Source organism: Staurois parvus, unplaced genomic scaffold (assembly GCF_062004578.1).
Source record: "Staurois parvus isolate SC_StPar_1 unplaced genomic scaffold, SC_StPar_1.0 ptg003403l, whole genome shotgun sequence".
Taxonomy (NCBI): Eukaryota; Metazoa; Chordata; class Amphibia; order Anura; family Ranidae; genus Staurois; species Staurois parvus.
This window is the reverse complement of record NW_028321199.1, coordinates 64,554-85,221: the sequence shown is the minus strand read 5'-3', so window position 1 is coordinate 85,221 and position 20,668 is coordinate 64,554. Positions and strand designations below refer to the sequence as shown.

Genomic DNA, 20,668 nt, shown 5'->3' with positions numbered 1-20,668 from the left:
CAAAGTAAAGGGCATTCTTCCCACCGGCCGCCAAAGTAAAGGGCATTCTTCCCGCCGGCCCCCAGTGTAAGAGGCATTCTTCCCGCCGGCCGCCAGTGTAAGGGGAATTATTCCCGCCGGCCGCCAATGTGTGTGTATATCAGGGGCGGAATGACCATTTGGAAACTCGGGCACTGCCCGGGGTCAGTAGGGGGCCCCATGAGATGCCCCTGGTACCTTTTTCATAGGCTTTTTTGAGTTTGGGCAAGGACACAGGGGCCCCATGATCCCCTATTGCCCGGGGGCCCCATGAGTTGTCAGTCCACCCCTGGTATATATATATATACACATACACACACACTATAATTTTAGCCGTATTCAATATATATATATATTTTGAACACGGCCAGAATTATGGTATTTCAAATATATGTCAATATATTTCGGAAGAATACTTTTAAAATATAAATGAAATATATTTTTCTTCCATGTGGGAAAGTTCAAATCTAACCTGAGAATGTATTCTTTTACTGAGAATAGTAGATGCGTGGAATGGACTTCAGGCAGAGGTAGCGAATCAGCCAACTGGCAATGAATTTAAATGTGCTGCTTGGGACAACAATAGATCTATACGCAGACAAAGGTTCAAATAAAATGGGCCCTCTGCAGACCCCTTGTTATTTTTGTTATTTTTGTTATTTTTCTGCTGTCACTCTTTCCTGCTTTTATAAAGAGATATTTCATTCTCTGTGCTGACACGGTTGGGTTGGACAGTCTCTGGTGGATTTCTCAGGATGAGCAAAACTGACAAGATTTCACTTCGAGGAAATTGCTGTGACCTTTACTGGAGCCAAAGTGGAGAAGGTGGTTTTAAGGCTGCAATGGTCTCGGAGGTTTATTTAGTTTTGTTTTTGATGTTCTAAGTTGTGTCTTCACTTTTTTTTTTCTTTTTCACTTTTTTTTTTTTTTTTTAATAGTTTGGCTTCTCTAGTCAGTGGTATGAAAACCCCAGGGCCATCCTAAAAGTTTTGTAAACACAGTTCTGAGTTTCAAAGTCATCCCAACCCTCCTAACAAAGCGTACTGCATTTAGAAACTCAGAATTTGAGTTTTGAAAGTCCGAATTCTGAATTTCAAACAACAGCCTGCCTGTCCTCCAATGGCTGAGGCTTCTGCCAATGCCCCCAAACAGCTCTTTCTCACCCTTTGCTGGCACGTCCCCTGCAGTCTCCTCCCCCACCTCTCTAGACCCCGTATGCAGCTGAAAACAAAGTTCATGTGATCTCTTATAAAAAAAAAAAAGTATTGGCCCCGCCCTCCCAATCCTGTGATTTAGGTGTTCCAATCCCCTCCCAATCATGTGATTCAGGTGTTCCAATCCCCTCCCAATCATGTGATTCAGGTGTTCCAATCCCTTCCCAATCATGTGATTCAGGTGTTCCAATCCCCTCCATATCATGTGATTCAGGTGTTCCAATCCCCTCCATGGACACAGGTGTATACAATCAAGCCCCTAGGCATGCAGACGGCTTCTACAAACATTGGTGAAAGAATGGGTCGCTCTCAGGAGCTCAGTGACTCCAAGCGTGGTCCCGTGATAGGTGGCCACCTGGGCAATAAGTCCATCCGTGACATTTCCTGGCTACTAAATATTCCACGCTCAACTGTTAGTGGGATTATAACAAAGTGGAAGCAACTGGGAACAACAGCCACTCAGCCACCAAGTGGTAGGCCACGTCACATGACAGGGCGGGGTCAGCGCATGCTGAAGCGCACAGTGCGCAGAAGTTACCAACTGTCTGCAGAGTCAATAGCTAAAGACCTCCAAACTTGGTGTGGCCTTCAGATGAGCCCAACAACAGTGCATAGAGAGCTTCATGGAATGGGTTTCCATGGCCGAGCAGCTGCATCCAAGCCTTCCATCACCAAGTGCAATGCAAAGTGTCGGATGCCGTGGTGTAAAGCACGCCGCCACTGGACTTTAGAGCCGAGGAGATGTGTTCTCTGGAGTGACCAATCACGCTTCTCTGTCTGGCAATCTGATGGGTGTGTCTTGGTTTGGCGGTTGCCAGGAGAATAGTACATGCCTGACTGCATTGTGCTAAGTGTAAAGTTTGGTGGAGGGGGGATTATGGGGTGGGGGCATTTTTCAGGGGCTGGGCTTGGCCCCCTAGTTCCAGTAAAGGGAACTCTGAAGGCAAAATTTTGGACAATTTCATGCTCCCAACTTTGTGGGAGGAGTTTGGGGATGGCCCCTTCCTGTTCCAACATGACTGCCCCCCAGTGCACAAAGCAAGGTCCATAAAGACATGGAGGAGCCAGTTTGGGGTGGAGGAACTTGACTGTCCTGCACAGAGTCCTGACCTCAACCCCATAGAACACCTTTGGGATGAATTAGGGCGGAGACTGCGAGCCAGGCCTCCTCCCCCGACATCAGTGCCTGACCTGACAAATGTGCTTCTGGAAGAATGGTCCAACCTTCCCATAGACACCCTCCTAAACCTTGTGGATGGCCTTCCCAGAAGAGTTGAAGCTGTTATAGCCGCAAAGGGCGGGGCCAACTCAATATTGAACCCTACGGACTAAGACTGGGGGGCCATTAAAGGTCATGTGCGTGGAAAGGGCGGGGCCAACTCAATATTGAACCCTACGGACTTAGACTGGGAGGCCATTAAAGGTCATGTACGTGGGAAGGCCGGCGGTCCAATACTTTTGGCTATATGATGTATATCTACACACAAACCTTTTGCCTTTCATTTCCATTTTTCACTGAATAGGTTGTATTACAAGGTGAGGGTCTCCATATACCCACGTACTATAGCAGGTACTTACTGCCAGTGACACAGTCAAAGTCTTTTTCCGACAATTCAGTCAAGGTCCGCCCCTTTATTTTGCCGGCTTCCTCGCATGGCATTGGCAGCCAAAGAGCAATGTTTTTCCCGGGTCCGTGTACCCAGTGCACCAGCCACTTGATTCGACAGTCGCAGTGTAAGGGGTTTCCACGCAGATCACTGCAGTAGAGGAGAGGGTTCAAAAAAACAAAAACAAATATATTTATAAATATTTTAATAAATATATATTATTTTTTAAATATATTTATTTATATATTAAATAAATAGGTATGTATGTATGTATATGAAGACCAAAACCACACATGCTCAGTGGCTAAATGCTTAGCACTTCCACCTGGCAGTACCAGGGTCACTGGTTTGAATCCCAACCATGGCGTCACCTGCCTGGAGTTTGCATGTTCTCCCTGTGCCTGCTTGGGTTTCCTCCGGGTACTCCGGTTTCCTCCCATGCTCCAAAGACATGCTGGTAGGTAAATTGGATCCTATCTAAATTGTGCCTAGTATGTGTATGTATGAATGTGAGTTAGGGACCAGGGGCGGACTGACCATTTGGAAACTCGGGCATTGCCTGAGGGCCCAGGGTCAGTAGGAGGCCCCATGAGATGCCCCTTGTACCTTTTTCATAGGCCTTTTTGAGTTTGGGCAAGGACACAGGGGCCCCATGAGTTGTCAGTCCGCCCCTTGAGGGTTAGGGACTGATGTGAATATACAATATATATGTAAAGCGCGGCGTACATTGATGGCGCTATAGAAGTACCTGAAATAAATAAATTATGCTCAGAAACAAAAGAATACAATACAAAACCTGACATCTTTTCTGAAATTGTATACTGTCATATGAGAATTTTCATAACTTTAGTAACCTCCTCAATTTTGATATGTGGCTAACATGCAAAAAAAGATGGTCAATCGTTCGTCCGATATTCCCATTGTATGTACGAGGCCTAACGTCTGATCATCCCTGGATATTTTATACTTGTGCAAGTTCTCTACAGGAAATAAATCACTGCTTCATACTTACATGTGTTTTATGGCTGTCAGGGGCCGAAACAACCCACTAGGAAGAGACTCCAGATGATTATTAGCCAAGCTCCTATTGGGAAAAATTTAGGAAAAGCAAAAAGAAAACATAAAATTTGCCTCATCCGGGCAACATAAAACTTGACTAAGCTAGTTCAGGACAGAAAATGTCATTTATTGACAAATTCCAGACCATAGTGCTTGGAGCTATGAGAAGAATAAGTCTGTCTATTGGAAGTTTCAAATACACTTTATGGCCTAGCCTAAGCGGACCCCCTCCAAATGATGACAGGTTTCCCCAGGGAAGGGTACGGTTAATATCTTTTGTAGGTTGTAATATTATCGACAATTGTTGGCTTCCAACCTTGTGGTAATAGTTTTTGTGTAGACCCTTTTCTGTTCCACCTGACTGACCCCTGTGTACAAAGCTAGCTCCATAACGACATGGTATGACCAGCTTGATGTGGAGGAACTGGAGTGTCCTTTACAGAGCCCTGACCTCAACCCTACTGAACACCTTTGGGATGAATTGGAATGCCAATTGTGAGCCAGGTCTTCTCATCTAACATCAGAACCTGACCTCACAAATGGGCACAATTTTCACAGACACTCTCCAAAATCTTAGAGACTGTCTTCCCAGGAGAGTGGAGGATGTTATAACAGCAAAGGTGGCTTAAGTCTATAAAGACATAGTTTGACCAGTTGGGTGTGGAGGAATTCAAGTGTCCTGGCATCAACCGTACTGAACACCTTTGGGATGAATTGGAAGACCGATGGTGATCCAGGTCTTCTCATCCAACATCAGTACCTGACCTCACAAATGGGCACAAATTCCCAAAGACATCGTACAGAATCTTATGGACAGTCTTCCCAGAAGAGTGGAAGATGTTATAGCCACAAAGGTGGTCTAAGTCTATAAAGACATGGTTTGACCAGTTGGGTGTGGAGGAAGTCAAGTGTCCTGGCATCAACCGTACTGAACTGTTCCACCTGACTGACCTCTGTGTACAAAGCCAGCTCCATAACGACATGGTATGACCAGCTTGATGTGGAGGAACCGGAGTGTCCTTTACAGAGCCCTGACCTCAACTCTACTGAACACCTTTGGGATGAATTGGAATGCCAATTGTGAGCCAGGTCTTCTCATTCAACATCAGTACCTGACCTCACAAATGGACACAAATTCCCACAGACACCATACCAAATCTTATGGACAGTCTTCTCAGACCACCTTTGTGGCTATAACATCCTCCACTCTTCTGAGAAGACTGTCCATAAGATTTGGTATGGTGTCTGTGGGAATTTGTGCCCATTTGTGAGGTCAGGTACTGAAGTTGAATGAGAAGACCTGGCTCACATCTGGCATTCCAATTCATCCCAAAGGTGTTCAATAGGGTTGAGGTCAGGGCTCTGTAAAGGACACTCCAGTTCCTCCACATCAAGCTAGTCACACCATGTCGGTATGAAGCTTGCTTTGTACACAGGGGTCAGTCAGGTGCAACGGTTCAGTATGGTTGATGCCAGAACACTTGACTTCCTCCACACCCAACTGGTCAAACCATGTCTTTATAGACTTAGACCACCTTTGTGGCTATAACATCTTCCAGTCTTCTGGGAAGACTGTCCATAAGATTTTGTACGGTGTCTTTGGGAATGTGTGCCCATTTGTGAGGTCAGGTACTGATGTTGGATGAGAAGACCTGGATCACCATCGGTCTTCCAATTCATCCCAAAGGTGTTCAGTACGGTTGATGCCAGGACACTTGAGTTCCTATATATCCAACTGGTCAAACCATGTCTTTATAGACTTAGGAGAGTGGAGGATGTTATAGCCACAAAGGTGGTCTAAGTCTATAAAGACATGGTTTGACCAGTTGGATGTATAGGAACTCAAGTGTCCTGGCATCAACTGTACTGAACACATTTGGGATTAAGTGGAATGGCAATTGTGAGCCAGGTCTTCTCATCCAATGTCAGAACCTGACCTCACAAATGGACACAATTTTCACAGACACTCTCCTAAATCTTATGAACAGTCTTCCCAGGAGGCTGGAGGATGTTAAAAGTGCAAAGGTGGTTAAGTCTATAAAGAAATGGTTTGACCAGTTGGGTGTGGAGGAAGTCAAGTGTCCTGGCATCAACCGTACTGAACACCTTTGGGATGAATTGGAAGACTGATGGTGATCCAGGTCTTCTCAACCAACATCAGTATCTAACCTCACAAATGGGCACAATTCCCACACACACTCTAAAATCTTGAGAAAAAGTTTCCCAGGAGTTAGCTCCAAAAGGACATAGTTTCTAAAAGATGGAACAACTCTTGATCTCAAGCATCCTGCTGTGACCTCAACTCTTCTAAACACTTTTGGAACACATTGGAATGCTTAAGGCGGGCCAGGTGTTCTCATCCAACATCAGTACTTGACCTAAAAAATGGACTCAAATTCCTACAGACACCCTCCAAAATCTTGTGGAAAGTCTTCCCAGGAGTGAGCTCCATAAAGGCATAGTTTGTCCAGATTATGTGGAGCAACTTGTGGTCTTGAGGGTCCTGCACAGAGCCCTGACCTTAACCCTACTGAACACCTTTGGGATGAATTGAGATGCCAATTGTGGGCCAGGTCTTCACAACATCCATACCTGACCTCACAAATGGACACAAAATGCCATAGACACCCCCTAAGATCATGTGGAAAGTCTTCCCAGAAGAGCTGGAACTCCATATTAATGACTATGTTGTTGGAATAGGATGTCCAAACTCTCATATAGTTGTGATGGCCAAGTGCCCACAAACCATTGACCACGCACTGTATATATTTACTAATGTACTTACAAGTGGACCAGAGACCGCAGTCCATGAAACGCATTTCTAGAGATTGATTTGATACTGTTGTTTTCGATAAACCTAAAAAAAAAGTAAATAAAAACATTTCACTGAAATCTAAAAAATTGATTGCACATTCTTCGGAACCTTGTTAGTATTCTAGCTAACGGCTTCATGTAGGAAATAGTCTAGGTCAGCCTGAGGGGATTTTACGGATGAGCAAAACAGAGTTTTAATTTTCTCAAAATTGTGACAAAAATTGGGCAATTTTGCAAAAAAAAAAAAAGAAAACTTTAAATGTATCAGTGAGAAAGGGAAATTAGGGTGGCTTTATGGTGCAATGGGCTTTAAATGTCACCCTGGTGGCCATGCAGAGACCATGTCCTGCCCCTTCTGCTCCCCTAGAAGAGCCAGACGGCTTCGTAGTCATGAGCTCAGACTGTAACCTGGTCCACATAGCCTTCCCCACTCCTACCTCCGCTCTGATTTTGTACAACGCGTCGTCTACTGTCGGCTCCACTTACAAATATTCCAAATGCTTCAGTTTTGAAAAGGCGTCATCTGCGATCACATCGAAGGAGCAGGAGGTGAACAACCTGCAAAGAGGGAGATCTGAGACATGAGATTATGAAAGTACCCAGAGAGTATGGACTAGAGAATATCATCAGCAGAACGTACCAATACGAGATGTTCGATGTAACTCTACAGGTGAAAAATGACATATACATAGTTCCATCCAGGGGCGGACTGACCATTTGGAAACTCAGGCACTGCCCAAGGGCCCGGGGTCCGTAGGGGGCCCCATGAGATGTCCCTGGTACCTTTTTCACAGGCTTTTTTGAGTTTGGGCAAGGACACAGGGGCCCCATGATCCCCTAGTGCCCGGGGGCCCAATGAGTTGTCAGTCCGCCCCTGGTTACATAGTTAGTCTGGCTGAAAAAAGATAAAAGTCCATCCAGTTCAACCATTGACAAAAAAAAAAAAAAATTATAATCCTACACCCACAGTTGATCCAGAGGAAGGCAAACCCCCCCCCCCCCCCCCCATAGAATATCATCAGCTGAGTGTACCATCAAGAGATGTTCGATGTAACTCTGTATATGTCATTTTTCACCTGTAGAGTTACATCGAACATCTCTTCTTGGTACACTCTGCTGATGATATTCTATGTGGGTTTTTTTTTTACCTTCCTCTGGATCAACTGTGGGTGTAGGATTATAACTTTTATCTTTAATGATTGAACTGGATGGACTTTTGTCTTTTTTTTAGCCAGACTAACTATGTAACTATGTATATGTCATTTTTCACCTGTAGTTAGCCTGGCTCAAAAAAAGACAAAAGTCCATCCAGTTAAAAAAAAAAAAAAAAGTTATAATCCTACACCCACAGGTGATCCAGAGGAAGGCAAAAAAAGCCCCCATAGAATATCAACAGCTGAGTGTACCAAAAAGAGATGTTCGATGCAACTCTACAGGTGAAAAATGACATATACATAGTTACATAGTTAGTCTGGCTGAAAAAAGACAAAAGTCCATCCAGTTCAACCATTAAAAAGATATAATCCTACACCCACAGTTGATCCAGAGGAAGGCAAAAAAAAAAATCCCAGCAAAGCACGATCCAATTTGCTCCTGCTGGGAAAAAATTCCTTCCTGACCCCCCGAGAGGCAATCGGATATTCCCTGGATCTACTTTCCCTATAAATGTTATATCCAGTTATATTCTGTGTATCCAAGAAAGAATCCAGGACTTTCCTACAGCAATCCACTGAGCTGGCCACAACCAACTCTGGAGGAAGTCTATTCCACATTCTCACAGCTCTGACCATGAAGAACCCTTTCTGTGTTTGGAGATTACATTTCTTTTCCTCCAGACGTAAAGAGCGCCCCCTTGTCCTCTGTGATGTCCTCTACACCAAGTTCACTATATGAACCACTGACATAGAATTGGTTCATTTTGTGCTGCAATACAATGAGCAGGTGATTGGTGTGAATGGACATCTATGGACGGGGAACAGGACCTTATACCAGACAGATACACGCAGTTACCCCTGAAGAAGGAGCTACAGCCTCCGAAACGCGTCGGGTACACGCTGAGTCTCTGTAAACATGTGAAATTCCTTTATATTGTAAATATGTTATGTAACAACACTGCATGGATACATTGAAATTTACAATGTGTTACAATTTGTAAGATATAATTATAATAAAGAACATTTGTGATTTTGAAGACCCATAAAAATGGGAGGAATTTTGTTGTGTATAATGCAGTACAATGAGCAGGTGATTGGTGTGCATGGAGGTCTATGGACGGGGACACACCCCTATACCAGACAGATAGTACACTGGACAGAGGAAGGAGCAGAGAATTTCAGGAGAGGAGAGTTATAGAGGAAGGAGCGGAGTCCTCCAGCAGTGCAGAGTATTTCAGGAGAGGAGAGTTATAGAGGAAGGAGCGGAGTCCTCCAGCAGTGCAGAGTATTTCAGGAGAGGAGTTATAGAGGAAGGAGCGGAGTCCTCCAGCAGCGCAGAGTATTTCAGGAGAGGAGAGTTATAGAGGAAGGAGCGGAGTCCTCCGGCAGCGCAGAGTATTTCAGGAGAGGAGAGTTACAGAGGAAGGAGCGGAGTCCTCCAGCAGCGCAGAGTATTTCAGGAGAGGAGTTATAGAGGAAGGAGAGGAGTCCTCCAGCAGTGCAGAGTATTTCAGGAGAGGAGTAATAGAGGAAGGAGCGGAGTCCTCCAGCAGCGCAGAGTATTTCAGGAGAGGAGAGTTATAGAGGAAGGAGAGGAGTCCTCCAGCAGCGCAGAGTATTTCAGGAGAGGAGAGTTACAGAGGAAGGAGCGGAGTCCTCCAGCAGCGCAGAGTATTTCAGGAGAGGAGTTACAGAGGAAGGAGCGGAGTCCTCCAGCAGCGCAGAGTATTTCAGGAGAGGAGAGTTACAGAGGAAGGAGCGGAGTCCTCCAGCAGAGCAGAGTATTTCAGGAGAGGAGTTATAGAGGAAGGAGCGGAGTCCTCCGGCAGAGCAGAGTATTTCAGGAGAGGAGTTATAGAGGAAGGAGCGGAGTCCTCCAGCAGCGCAGAGTATTTCAGGAGAGGAGTTACAGAGGAAGGAGCGGAGTCCTCCAGCAGCGCAGAGTATTTCAGGAGAGGAGTTACAGAGGAAGGAGCGGAGTCCTCCAGCAGCGCAGAGTATTTCAGGAGAGGAGAGTTACAGAGGAAGGAGCGGAGTCCTCCAGCAGTGCAGAGTATTTCAGGAGAGGAGTTATAGAGGAAGGAGTGGAGTCCTCCAGCAGTGCAGAGTATTTCAGGAGAGGAGAGTTATAGAGGAAGGAGCGGAGTCCTCCAGCAGTGCAGAGTATTTCAGGAGAGGAGAGTTATAGAGGAAGGAGCGGAGTCCTCCAGCAGTGCAGAGTATTTCAGGAGAGGAGAGTTATAGAGGAAGGAGCGGAGTCCTCCAGCAGCGCAGAGTATTTCAGGAGAGGAGAGTTATAGAGGAAGGAGCGGAGTCCTCCAGCAGCGCAGAGTATTTCAGGAGAGGAGAGTTACAGAGGAAGGAGCGGAGTGCTTCTTTTTATTTTCCATTCTTCGTAAACCCAACAAAGTTTGGATAAAATATGTCAAAAAGTACAAAAAAGTTATGAAAGCAATGTCTCTTCTACTGAATAATAAATGCATTTAAAAAATTAATATCCTCCAAACTATCACACAAATTAAAAGCACATTTCGTACTTTGGCTTATTACAAAAATCATTAAAAACCCATTTATATGTAACAGGAAAACGAACACCGCAATACGGGAGAGAAGATTGGAAGACGTTGTGACGAACGAGGAATTAGACGCTTACTAATTAGTCCTGATGGTAGTAATAATACTTACAGGATCTGCATCGTCTGCGAAGGGGCAAAGCTGTCAGAGGGGATGCTGGTGAAGCCGCATCTGAGGAACGAGCTGAAATAAAACAGAATGAGAGCCGATGATGAATGGATCGGGGCCACCGACCTGGGAGGACTCCGCACACAGACATTGTAATGTGGTTAACGAACAAAACATCAACCGCAGATATGAAAGAGAAATAATAGTACCGTGTATGGGATCTGGATATTAAAAGAATGTTTACCATTTATAATATATATATATATATATATATATTATAAATCATGAACATTCTTTAATATCCAGATCCCAGACACGGTACTATTTATAATATACAAATATATATACATACACACTATATTGCCCCAAGTATTGGTTGGTCCCTACCTTTCCACGCACATGACCTTTAATGGCCCCCCAGTCTTAGTCCGTAGGGTTCAATATTGAGTTGGCCCCGCCCTTTCCACGCACATGACCTTTAATGGCCCCCCCAGTCTTAGTCCGTAGGGTTCAATATTGAGTTGGCCCCGCCCTTTCTTCACACATGACCTTTAATGGCCCCCCAGTCTTAGTCCGTAGGGTTCAATATTGAGTTGGCCCTGCCCTTTCCACGCACATGACCTTTAATGGCCCTCTAGTCTTAGTTCGTAGGGTTCAATATTGAGTTGGCCCCGCCCTTTCCACACACATGACCTTTAATGGCCCCCCCAGTCTTAGTCCGTAGGGTTCAATATTGAGTTGGCCCGCCCTTTCCACGTACATGACCTTTAATGGCCCCCCAGTCTTAGTCCGTAGGGTTCAATATTGAGTTGGCCCGCCCTTTCCACGTACATGACCTTTAATGGCCTCCCAGTCTAAGTCCGTAGGGTTCAATATTGAGTTGGCCCCGCCCTTTCCACGCACATGACCTTTAATGGCCCCCAGTCTTAGTCCGTAGGGTTCAATATTGAGTTGGCTCCGCCCTTTGCAGCTATAACAGCTTCAACTCTTCTGGGAAGGCCGTCCACAAGGTTTAGGAGGGTGTCTATGGGAAGGTTGGACCATTCTTCCAGAAGCACATTTGTCAGGTCAGGCACTGATGTCGGGGGAGGAGGCCTGGCTCGCAGTCTCCGCTCTAATTCATCCCAAAGGTGTTCTATTGGGTTGAGGTTAGGACTCTGTGCAGGACAGTCAAGTTCCTCCACCCCAAACTGGCTCCTCCATGTCTTTATGGACCTTGCTTTGTGCACTGGGGGGCAGTCATGTTGGAACAGGAAGGAGCCATCCCCAAACTCCTCCCACAAAGTTGGGAGCATGAAATTGTCCAAAATTTTGCCTTCAGAGTTCCCTTCACTGGAACTAGGGGGCCAAGCCCAACCCCTGAAAAACAACCCCAAAACATAATCCCCCTCCACCAAACTTTACACTGGGCACAATGCAGTCAGGCAAGTACCATTCTCCTAACCACCGCCAAACCCAGGCATGTCCATCAGATGGCCAGACAGAGAAGTGTGATTGGTCAATCCAGAGAACACCCCTCCCCCCACTGCTCTAGAGTCCAGTGGCGGCGTGCTTTACACCACGGCATCCGACGCTTTGCATTGCACTTGGTGATGGAAGGCTTGGATGCAGCTGCTCGGCCATGGAAACCCATTCCATGAAGCTCTCTACACACTGTTGTTGGGCTCATCTGAAGGCCACACCAAGTTTGGAGGTCTTTAGCTATTGACTCTGCAGACAGTTGGCGACTTCTGCGCACTGTGTGCTTCAGCATGCGCTGACCCCGCCCTGTCATGTGACGTGGCCTACCACTTGGTGGCTGAGTGGCTGTTGTTCCCAGTGGCTTCCACTTTGTTATAATCCCACTAACAGCTGAGTGGAATATTTAGTAGCCGGGAAATGTCACGGATGGACTTATTGCCCAGGTGGCCACCTATCACGGGACCACGCTTGGAGTCACTGAGCTCCTGAGAGCGACCCATTCTTTCACCAATGTTTGTAGAAGCCGTCTGCATGCCTAGGGGATGGATTGTATACACCTTTGTCCATGGAGGGGATTGGAGCAGCTGAATCACATGATATGGAGGGGATTGGAGCACCTGAATCACATGATTGGGAGGGGATTGGAACACCTGAATCACATGATTGGGAGGGGATTGGAACACCTGAATCACATGATATGGAGGGGATTGGAACACCTGAATCACATGATATGGAGGGGATTGGAGCACCTAAACCACATGATTGGGAGGGGATTGGAACACCTGAATCACATGATATGGAGGGCAGGGACAATACTTTGGGCAATATAGTGTATATACACACACATATATATATATATAGCTGCCAATAGGGGAGTAAAAGCACTACTCGTATAATCAAAAAAATATTAATAATAATAATAAAAAAAATATATATATATATATTTTTTTAATATTATTTTAGAGGATTTATACAGTTTGCTCAGCGCTTTACAATATAACGGGAGACAATACAGTTCAATACAAGAGGGTTAGGCGCGCCCTGATCCTGGGAGCTTACAATCTAAGATTTATACAGTATGGCAGGAAAATTGTATATCTTGACTGAAAATAATGTGATTTCCGATTAAATTTCCGATTTACTGTACAAAGAATATCTCCGTCTTTCAGCTGAACTCCAGGCGGGTATAAAACAAACAAATGAATGCAGCTCTGTGATCATTAATTCATCAAATGTATTTTCAGTGTAAGTACCAGAATTCTGCTTGGTATTGACCTGTTTTAGTCCCTCTACAGCAGAGCTCAAACTTGGGAAGGGAGAACCAGCACAAGGAGTGCAATGATCATGCTGATAGGAGAAGAGAGCAGAGAGAGGAGCCCATCAGTCTGCTCCTTCTCCTTTCGCTGCCCAATCACAGGCCTGTTTTAGTCCCTCTACAGCAGAGCTCAGACTTGGGAAGGGAGAACCAGCACAAGGAGTGCAATGATCATGCGGATAGGAGAAGAGAGCAGAGAGAGGAGCCCATCAGTCTGCTCCTTCTCCTTTCGCTGGCCAATCACAGGCCTCTACAGCAGAGCTCAGACTTGGGAAGGGAGAACCAGCACAAGGAGTGCAATGATCATGCTGATAGGAGAAGAGAGCAGAGAGAGGAGCCCATCAGTCTGCTCCTTCTCCTTTCGCTGCCCAATCACAGGCCTGTTTTAGTCCCTCTACAGCAGAGCTCAGACTTGGGAAGGGAGAACCAGCACAAGGAGTGCAATGATCATGCGGATAGGAGAAGAGAGCAGAGAGAGGAGCCCATCAGTCTGCTCCTTCTCCTTTCGCTGGCCAATCACAGGCCTCTACAGCAGAGCTCAGACTTGGGAAGGGAGAACCAGCACAAGGAGTGCAATGATCATGCTGATAGGAGAAGAGAGCAGAGAGAGGAGCCCATCAGTCTGCTCCTTCTCCTTTCGCTGCCCAATCACAGGCCTGTTTTAGTCCCTCTACAACAGAGCTTAGACTTGGGAAGGGAGAACCAGCACAAGGAGTGCAATGATCATGCTGATAGAAGAGAGCAGAGAGAGGAGCTCATCAGTCTGCTCCTTCTCCTTTCGCTGTCCAATCACAGGCCTCTACAGCAGAGCTCAGACTTGGGAAGGGAGAACCAGCACAAGGAGTGCAATGATCATGCTGATAGGAGAAGAGAGCAGAGAGAGGAGCCCATCAGTCTGCTCCTTTTCCTTTCGCTGTCCAATCACAGGCCTGTTTTAGTCTCTCTACAGCAGAGCTCAGACTTGGGAGGGGAGAACCAGCACAAGGAGTGCAATGATCATGCTGAGAGGAGAAGAGAGCAGAGAGAGGAGCTCATCGGTCTGCTCCTTCTCCTTTTGCTGTCCAATCACAGGCCTGTTTGAGTCCCTCTACAGCAGAGCTCAGACTTGGGAAGGGAGAACCAGCACAAGGAGTGCAATGATCATGCGGATAGGAGAAGAGAGCAGAGAGAGGAGCTCATCAGTCTGCTGCTTCTGCTTTCGCTGTCCAATCACAGGCTGGAGGAGGGATAAGACCTGTAAGCAGTACTGAACTGCAGCAGAGCAATATCCGGTCCCCTGTCCTGCCAGGTAGGGCTGCGCTGTGTGTGACAGAGCTGTGCAAATCTCAGGGCTGGATGGATAGAAATACAAATCCTTTGGCAGATACAACCATTCCCTGCTATGTATTGATCCGTGTATTCGGCTGTTTCCCCGCAGTTCCCTTTGAATCCTAGCTGCCCATCCCATTCTTTTCAATCAACAAAAAAATATGGAACAGCAAAGTGACAATGCGAGTCGATTCAACAGTTTCTTTGCAGGAAATGCTCATAGCAATCAGTAAGTGGACTTTTCTTCATCTCCATGTAACAAAGGCGCGATTTGTTCTGGGGGGGGGGGGGGCTTTGGTCATGTGACCTTGAAGTATAATATATACGTAATGAGCAAATTCCGGATCATTCTGCAGTTTTCAGAAAAGAAATGATCTGTTTTTCCGAGCCGAGCGTCTGATGATCCGACGCGATATCTTACAACGATGATATTTACCTCCCGCCTTTCTATAAAAAAAATGTAGATTCTTCCCTTTTTTTTTTGGAATTGTCTTCGGTTTTGTTCTTAGCGTTGCCATGGTAACCGGAGTGCGGGGATCGGGTTCCGTCTCTTTGAAGTGATGGCGTTTGTCTAATTCCATTGTCTATGGGAAAAAAAGGCGATTCACCCACTTGTCTGCGGAGCGCGCATCGCGGCAGAACGAACGCAGAGGATACAGATTGTACTGCGCTGCTGCAGATGTGGTGCAATGCTTCTACCCAGCCCAGGGCGAAGGTGCCAAACCGCACCCCCCCCCCCCAAAACGTATGAGTATTATGTGTTGACGAAGATCCCCTCCCTCCCCCCCCCCAATAAAATGTGAGCACTAATCTTCACACTTAACCCCCAAGGCACAAATTCCCTTTCAAGCCAAAATTCTCATCAAACAATAATCCCCCCTCCCGGTTCAAATCCGCTCCCTCCCCATATCCCCCCTCCCAGCTCAAATGCACTCCCTCTCCAAATCCCCCCTCCCGGCTCAAATCCGCTCCCTCTCCAAATCCCCCCTCCAACCTCAAATGTGCTCCCTCCCCACATCCCTCCTCCCGGCTCAAATCCGCTACCTCCCCAAATCCCCCTCCCAGCTCAAATCCTCCCCCTCCAGGCTCAAATGCGCTCCCTCCCCAAATCCCCCCTCCCAGGTGAAATTCGGTCCCTCCCCAAATCCCCCCTCCAGGCTCAAATCCGCTCCCTCCCCAAATCCCCCCTCCAGGCTCAAATGCGCTCCCTCCCCACATCCCCCCTCCCGGCTCAAATCCACTACCTCCCCAAATCCCCCCTCCTGGCTCAAATCCACTACCTCCCCAAATCCCCTCTCCCAGCTAGAATCCTCCCCCTCCAGGCTCAAATGCGCTCCCTCCCCAAATCCCCCCTCCCGGCTCAAATCCGCTACCTCCCCAAATCCTCCCTCCTGGCTCAAATCCGCTCCCTCCCCAAATCCCCCCTCCCAGCTTAAATCCTCTTCCTTCCCAAATCCCCCCTCCCGGCTCAAATGACCCCCTCCCCAAATCCCCCCTCCAGGCTCAAATCCGCTCCCTCCCCAAATCCCCCCTCCAGGCTCAAATGCGCTCCCTCCCCACATCCCCCCTCCCGGCTCAAATCCACTACCTCCCCAAATCCCCCCTCCTGGCTCAAATCCACTACCTCCCCAAATCCCCTCTCCCAGCTAGAATCCTCCCCCTCCAGGCTCAAATGCGCTCCCTCCCCCAAATCCCCCCTCCCGGCTCAAATCCGCTACCTCCCCAAATCCTCCCTCCTGGCTCAAATCCGCTCCTTCCCCAAATCCCCCCTCCCAGCTTAAATCCTCTTCCTTCCCAAATCCCCCCTCCCGGCTCAAATGACCCCCTCCCCAAATCCCCCCACCCGGCTCAAATGCGCTCCTTCCCTAAATCCCCCTTCCTAGCCCAAATACTCTACCCCTGAAATTTCCCATCTGAGAATTAATCTTCTCTCCCCTCCAAATCCCCCTCTCCCAGCAGACTCCCCCCCCCAAATTCCCTCTCCTAACACTAATCCCCTCCCCCCCAAAAAAAAGAGCTCTAATGTTCACACCCCCAAGCTCTCCCAGCTCAAATCCACTCCCTCCCCAAATCCCCCCTCCTAGAACAAATCCTTTACCTCAAATTTCCACTGTGAGCATTAATCCTCTCCCCCCTCGAATGCCCCCCTACCCGCCAAAATTTCCTCCCCCAATCCTCTCTCCTAGCACTAATCCCCCCCCCCCTTACAAAAAGAAGTGCACTAATTTTCACACTTACCCCTAAGCATAAATTCCTTTCAAGCCAAAATTCTCCGCAAACAAAACATCCCCCTCTTCCAGTACAGATCCCCCCTCCCAGCTCCAATCCTTTCCCTCCTCAAACCCCCCGTAGTAGCACAACCCCCATCACCACTCAAATCCCCCTTCCCAACAAAAATCCCCCTACAAATCACCCCTTTTAGCACAATCCCCCAAACCTCCACTGAGCCCACTGAGCCCAGGGCAGCCGCCCCACCGGCCCACCCTTTGTCCCGGCCCTGGTTGCAGCACCTGAAGCCCCGGCTGACATCTATGCATGCGCAGGTGTGTTTTACGCATGTTGGGCTGTTCATTCATTTCAACGGACCACCCTACCCACTAGAAACAGGGGGGGGGGGGAGAAGTCCCCGACCCTTTTTGTAACATTGCATCACACTGCCACACCGCCATGAAAAACGCATGCGGTCGCCGGTGCCATTAAGAAGGAATGAGCAGCGCGTTTTTCTGCGCGTTGAGAAAATACGCAGTTTTGCGCGCGCTCCCGACACACATAAATGCTTTATCCAAAAGGTTGGCATAGAATGCTTGAAACAGTCACATTGCTACATTGTATTCCTTTGAATAAAACCTTAAAGGGTAACTCCGCTTTGGTTGAGGAAAAAAACCCCTCCCCCCCCTCCGGGTGATCGACGCACATCGCAGGGATTACAGCAAACTTTGTAGCAGATTCCTACCTTTTGCTATTTGTAGAAATCGCTGTTTGTTTCTCTGTGTCCATGTGCAATGTGAATGGGAGGGGCTTTGTAATCAGCTGCTGCACCTGCAGGACTCTAATGAGGAAAGCGGCGGGGTCTGCATCCCTTCAGACATGATTACCCTTTGGGAGCATCTCAGCAAAAAAAAAAAAAAATCACATTTTTGTTGCAGGGGATGCCCACAATCTGACTTGTATCCAGGGGTGGACTGACCATTTGGAAACTCAGGCAAGCATTTCCTCAGTCTCCCCCCCTAGTGATCAAACTGTACATTTGTAGCAAGTCTCAAGGTGAGAATGACTTCTTGACATGTCTCGGTAGGCACAGACCCCGTTTAATGGAAACGTCCATTGGACTCTCCAGTTGGCTCCTCTCCTTGGGGGGATCATAATGGCCAGAGGTGTAACTCCACACCGCAGGGGCGGACTGACCATTTGGAGGGCCCGGGGTCAGTAGGGGGCCCCATGAGATGCCCCTGGTACTTTTCATAGGCTGTTTTGGGTGTGGTCAGTGGCGGACTGACATTTGGAAACTCGGGCACTCCGGGCAATAGGGGATCATGGGGCCCCTGTGTCCTTGCCCAAACTCAAAAAAGCCTATGAAAAAGGTACCAGGGGCATCTCATGGGGCCCCCTACTGACCCCGGGCCCTCGGGCAGTGCCTGAGCTTCCAAATGGTCAGTCCACCCCTGGGCGCAGCACTTGCCACCATCCACCTGGAAAGCGATCTATGGTGGATCGCATTTTCAGAGAGGGGTAGAGTTGCGGCCACCAGCCATCAAGGAGATACTGCCCCCTTTTGTCAGCCGAAGGCTGAAATACTGTGGCCCAGCCACAAGCCAAGCATTTGCGCAGTTGCAGCAAGGCCCCAGTCACTTGACCAGGGGCGGACTGACAACTCATGGGGCCCCCGGGCAATAGGGGATCATGGGGCCCCTATGTCCTTGCCCAAACTCAAAAAAGCCTATGAAAAAGGTACCAGGGGCATCTCATGGGGCCCCCTATTGACCCCGGGCCCTCGGGCAGTGCCCGAGTTTCCAAATGGTCAGTCCGCCCCTGGACTTGACTGAGTCACCTCGGTAGCCATACTGCCTGCCAAATGCATCCTGTTGTATGGGTTTTGCTTTGCTGCAACCTCCTTAGCGTGTATTAACATGACAGCTGGCCATGGTAACCTTCGGCTCGGTTGTCGGGGATCATAAGACTGCAGATCAGCCACCTATTTTTACTACCACTCTTGTCAACGAGAAGCAACCAGATACTGAGATCCTTAATATTGATATTAACAACGATAACAGCTGAACTTTCTCTTACGTTGAGATGATGTCCGCCGAGTACGTGCTCGGTATGTCGTGGGTTCCGTCGCACAGGACGTTGTCGGTGGTGCAGTTGCAGGACGCCGGGCACCTCCATCTTGGCGGACGTCGCGGTGGTCTGGTCCAGCTCGATGGAAGGAGACAGAAGAATACGACGGTCCAAACTGACAGGCGGAGGGGCGACCCCATCGAGACCATTGAGAAAGTTTGGGAAATGATTTACGACCTCTGCTGCGCTCAAGGCGTCATATTAACCGACGCATCCTCCTTTCCTAAAGTCCGGTGTGGTCGGCCATTGTGGTCCTCTCCCCGTCCCCCTTGATTCCAGTCACATCCCTGATCTGGTCGATTCCTCCAGTATTGGCCACCTACACATCCATATTACTCCTCCTTCGCGATTCCTCAGGTCTGAGTTTTTGGCAAAAATTATTTTCCATTCTAAAAAATAAATAAATAAATAAAGATTAATGTGAAGAATTAGCCCGTTGGGTTGCCATTCCTTTTGAACAGCACCAATGGCCATGTGGCTATAGTAAGTCAATGACGTCCCCAGCATCCAACGGCCATGTGGCTATAGTAAGTCAATGATGTCCCCAGCATCCAATGGCCATGTGGCTATAGTAAGTCAATGATGTCCCCAGCATCCAATGGCCATGTGACTATAGTAAGTCAATGACGTCCCTAACATCCAATGGCAAAGTGGCTATAGTAAGTCAATGATTTACCCAACATCCAATGGCCAAACAGCTGTAGTAAGTTAATGACATCCCCAACATCCAATGGCCATGTGGCTATAGTAAGTCAATGATGTCCCCAACATCCAACGGCCATGTGGCTATAGTAAGTCAATGACGTCCCCAGCATCCAATGGCCATGTGGCTATAGTAAGTCAATGATGTCCCCAACATCCAACGGCCATGTGGCTATAGTAAGTCAATGATGTCCCCAGCATCCAATGGACATGTGGCTATAGTAAGTCAATGATGTCCCCAACATCCAACGGCCATGTGGCTATAGTAAGTCAATGATGTCCCCAGCATCCAATGGCCATGTGGCTATAGTAAGTCAATGATGTCCCCAGCGTCCAATGGCCATGTGACTATAGTAAGTCAATGACGTCCCTAACATCCAATGGCAAAGTGGCTATAGTAAGTCAATGATTTACCCAACATCCAATGGCCAAACAGCTGTAGTAAGTTAATGACATCCCCAACATCCAATGGCCATGTGGCTATAGTAAGTCAATGATGTCCCCAACATCCAACGGCCATGTGGCTATAGTAAGTCAATGATGTCCCCAACATCCAACGGCCATGTGGCTATAGTAAGTCAATGATGTCCCCAGCATCCAATGGACATGTGGCTATAGTAAGTCAATGATGTCCCCAACATCCAATGGCCATGTGGCTATAGTAAGTCAATGATGTCCCCAACATCCAATGGCCATGTGGCTATAGTAAGTCAATGATGTCCCCAACATCCAACGGCCATGTGGCTATAGTAAGTCAATGATGTCCCCAACATCCAATGGCCAAACAGCTATAGTAAGTTAATGACATCTCCAACATCCAATGTACATGCAGCTGTAGTAAGTCAATAATGTCCCCAACATCCAATGGCCAAACAGCTACAGTAAGTTAATGATGTCCCCAAAATCCAATGGCCATGTGGCTATAGTAAGTCAGTCAATGATGTCCCCAGCATCCAATGGCTAAACAGCTACAGTAAGTTAATGACATCCCCAACA

The 20,668-nt window shown here is 47.6% G+C and overlaps 1 protein-coding gene across 1 annotated transcript in view; it reads right to left on the bottom strand.

Annotated features, from left to right (window-relative positions):
• Window positions 1-2,778: 2,778 nt before the first annotated feature.
• The window catches only part of LOC149428211 (leucine-rich glioma-inactivated protein 1-like), a 28,562-nt gene continuing 10,672 nt past the window's right edge, over window positions 2,779-20,668 (bottom strand). Inside the window, exons 2-7 of the mRNA XM_089667595.1 lie at window positions 18,920-19,359; window positions 10,552-10,623; window positions 7,199-7,270; window positions 6,684-6,755; window positions 3,852-3,923; window positions 2,779-2,989 (exon numbers count right to left, since the gene is read on the bottom strand). Coding sequence (XP_089523721.1) covers window positions 2,794-2,989; window positions 3,852-3,923; window positions 6,684-6,755; window positions 7,199-7,270; window positions 10,552-10,623; window positions 18,920-19,119 — 684 coding nt within the window. The 5' untranslated portion in view covers window positions 19,120-19,359 and the 3' untranslated portion in view covers window positions 2,779-2,793. The remainder of the gene's footprint in view (window positions 2,990-3,851; window positions 3,924-6,683; window positions 6,756-7,198; window positions 7,271-10,551; window positions 10,624-18,919; window positions 19,360-20,668) is intronic.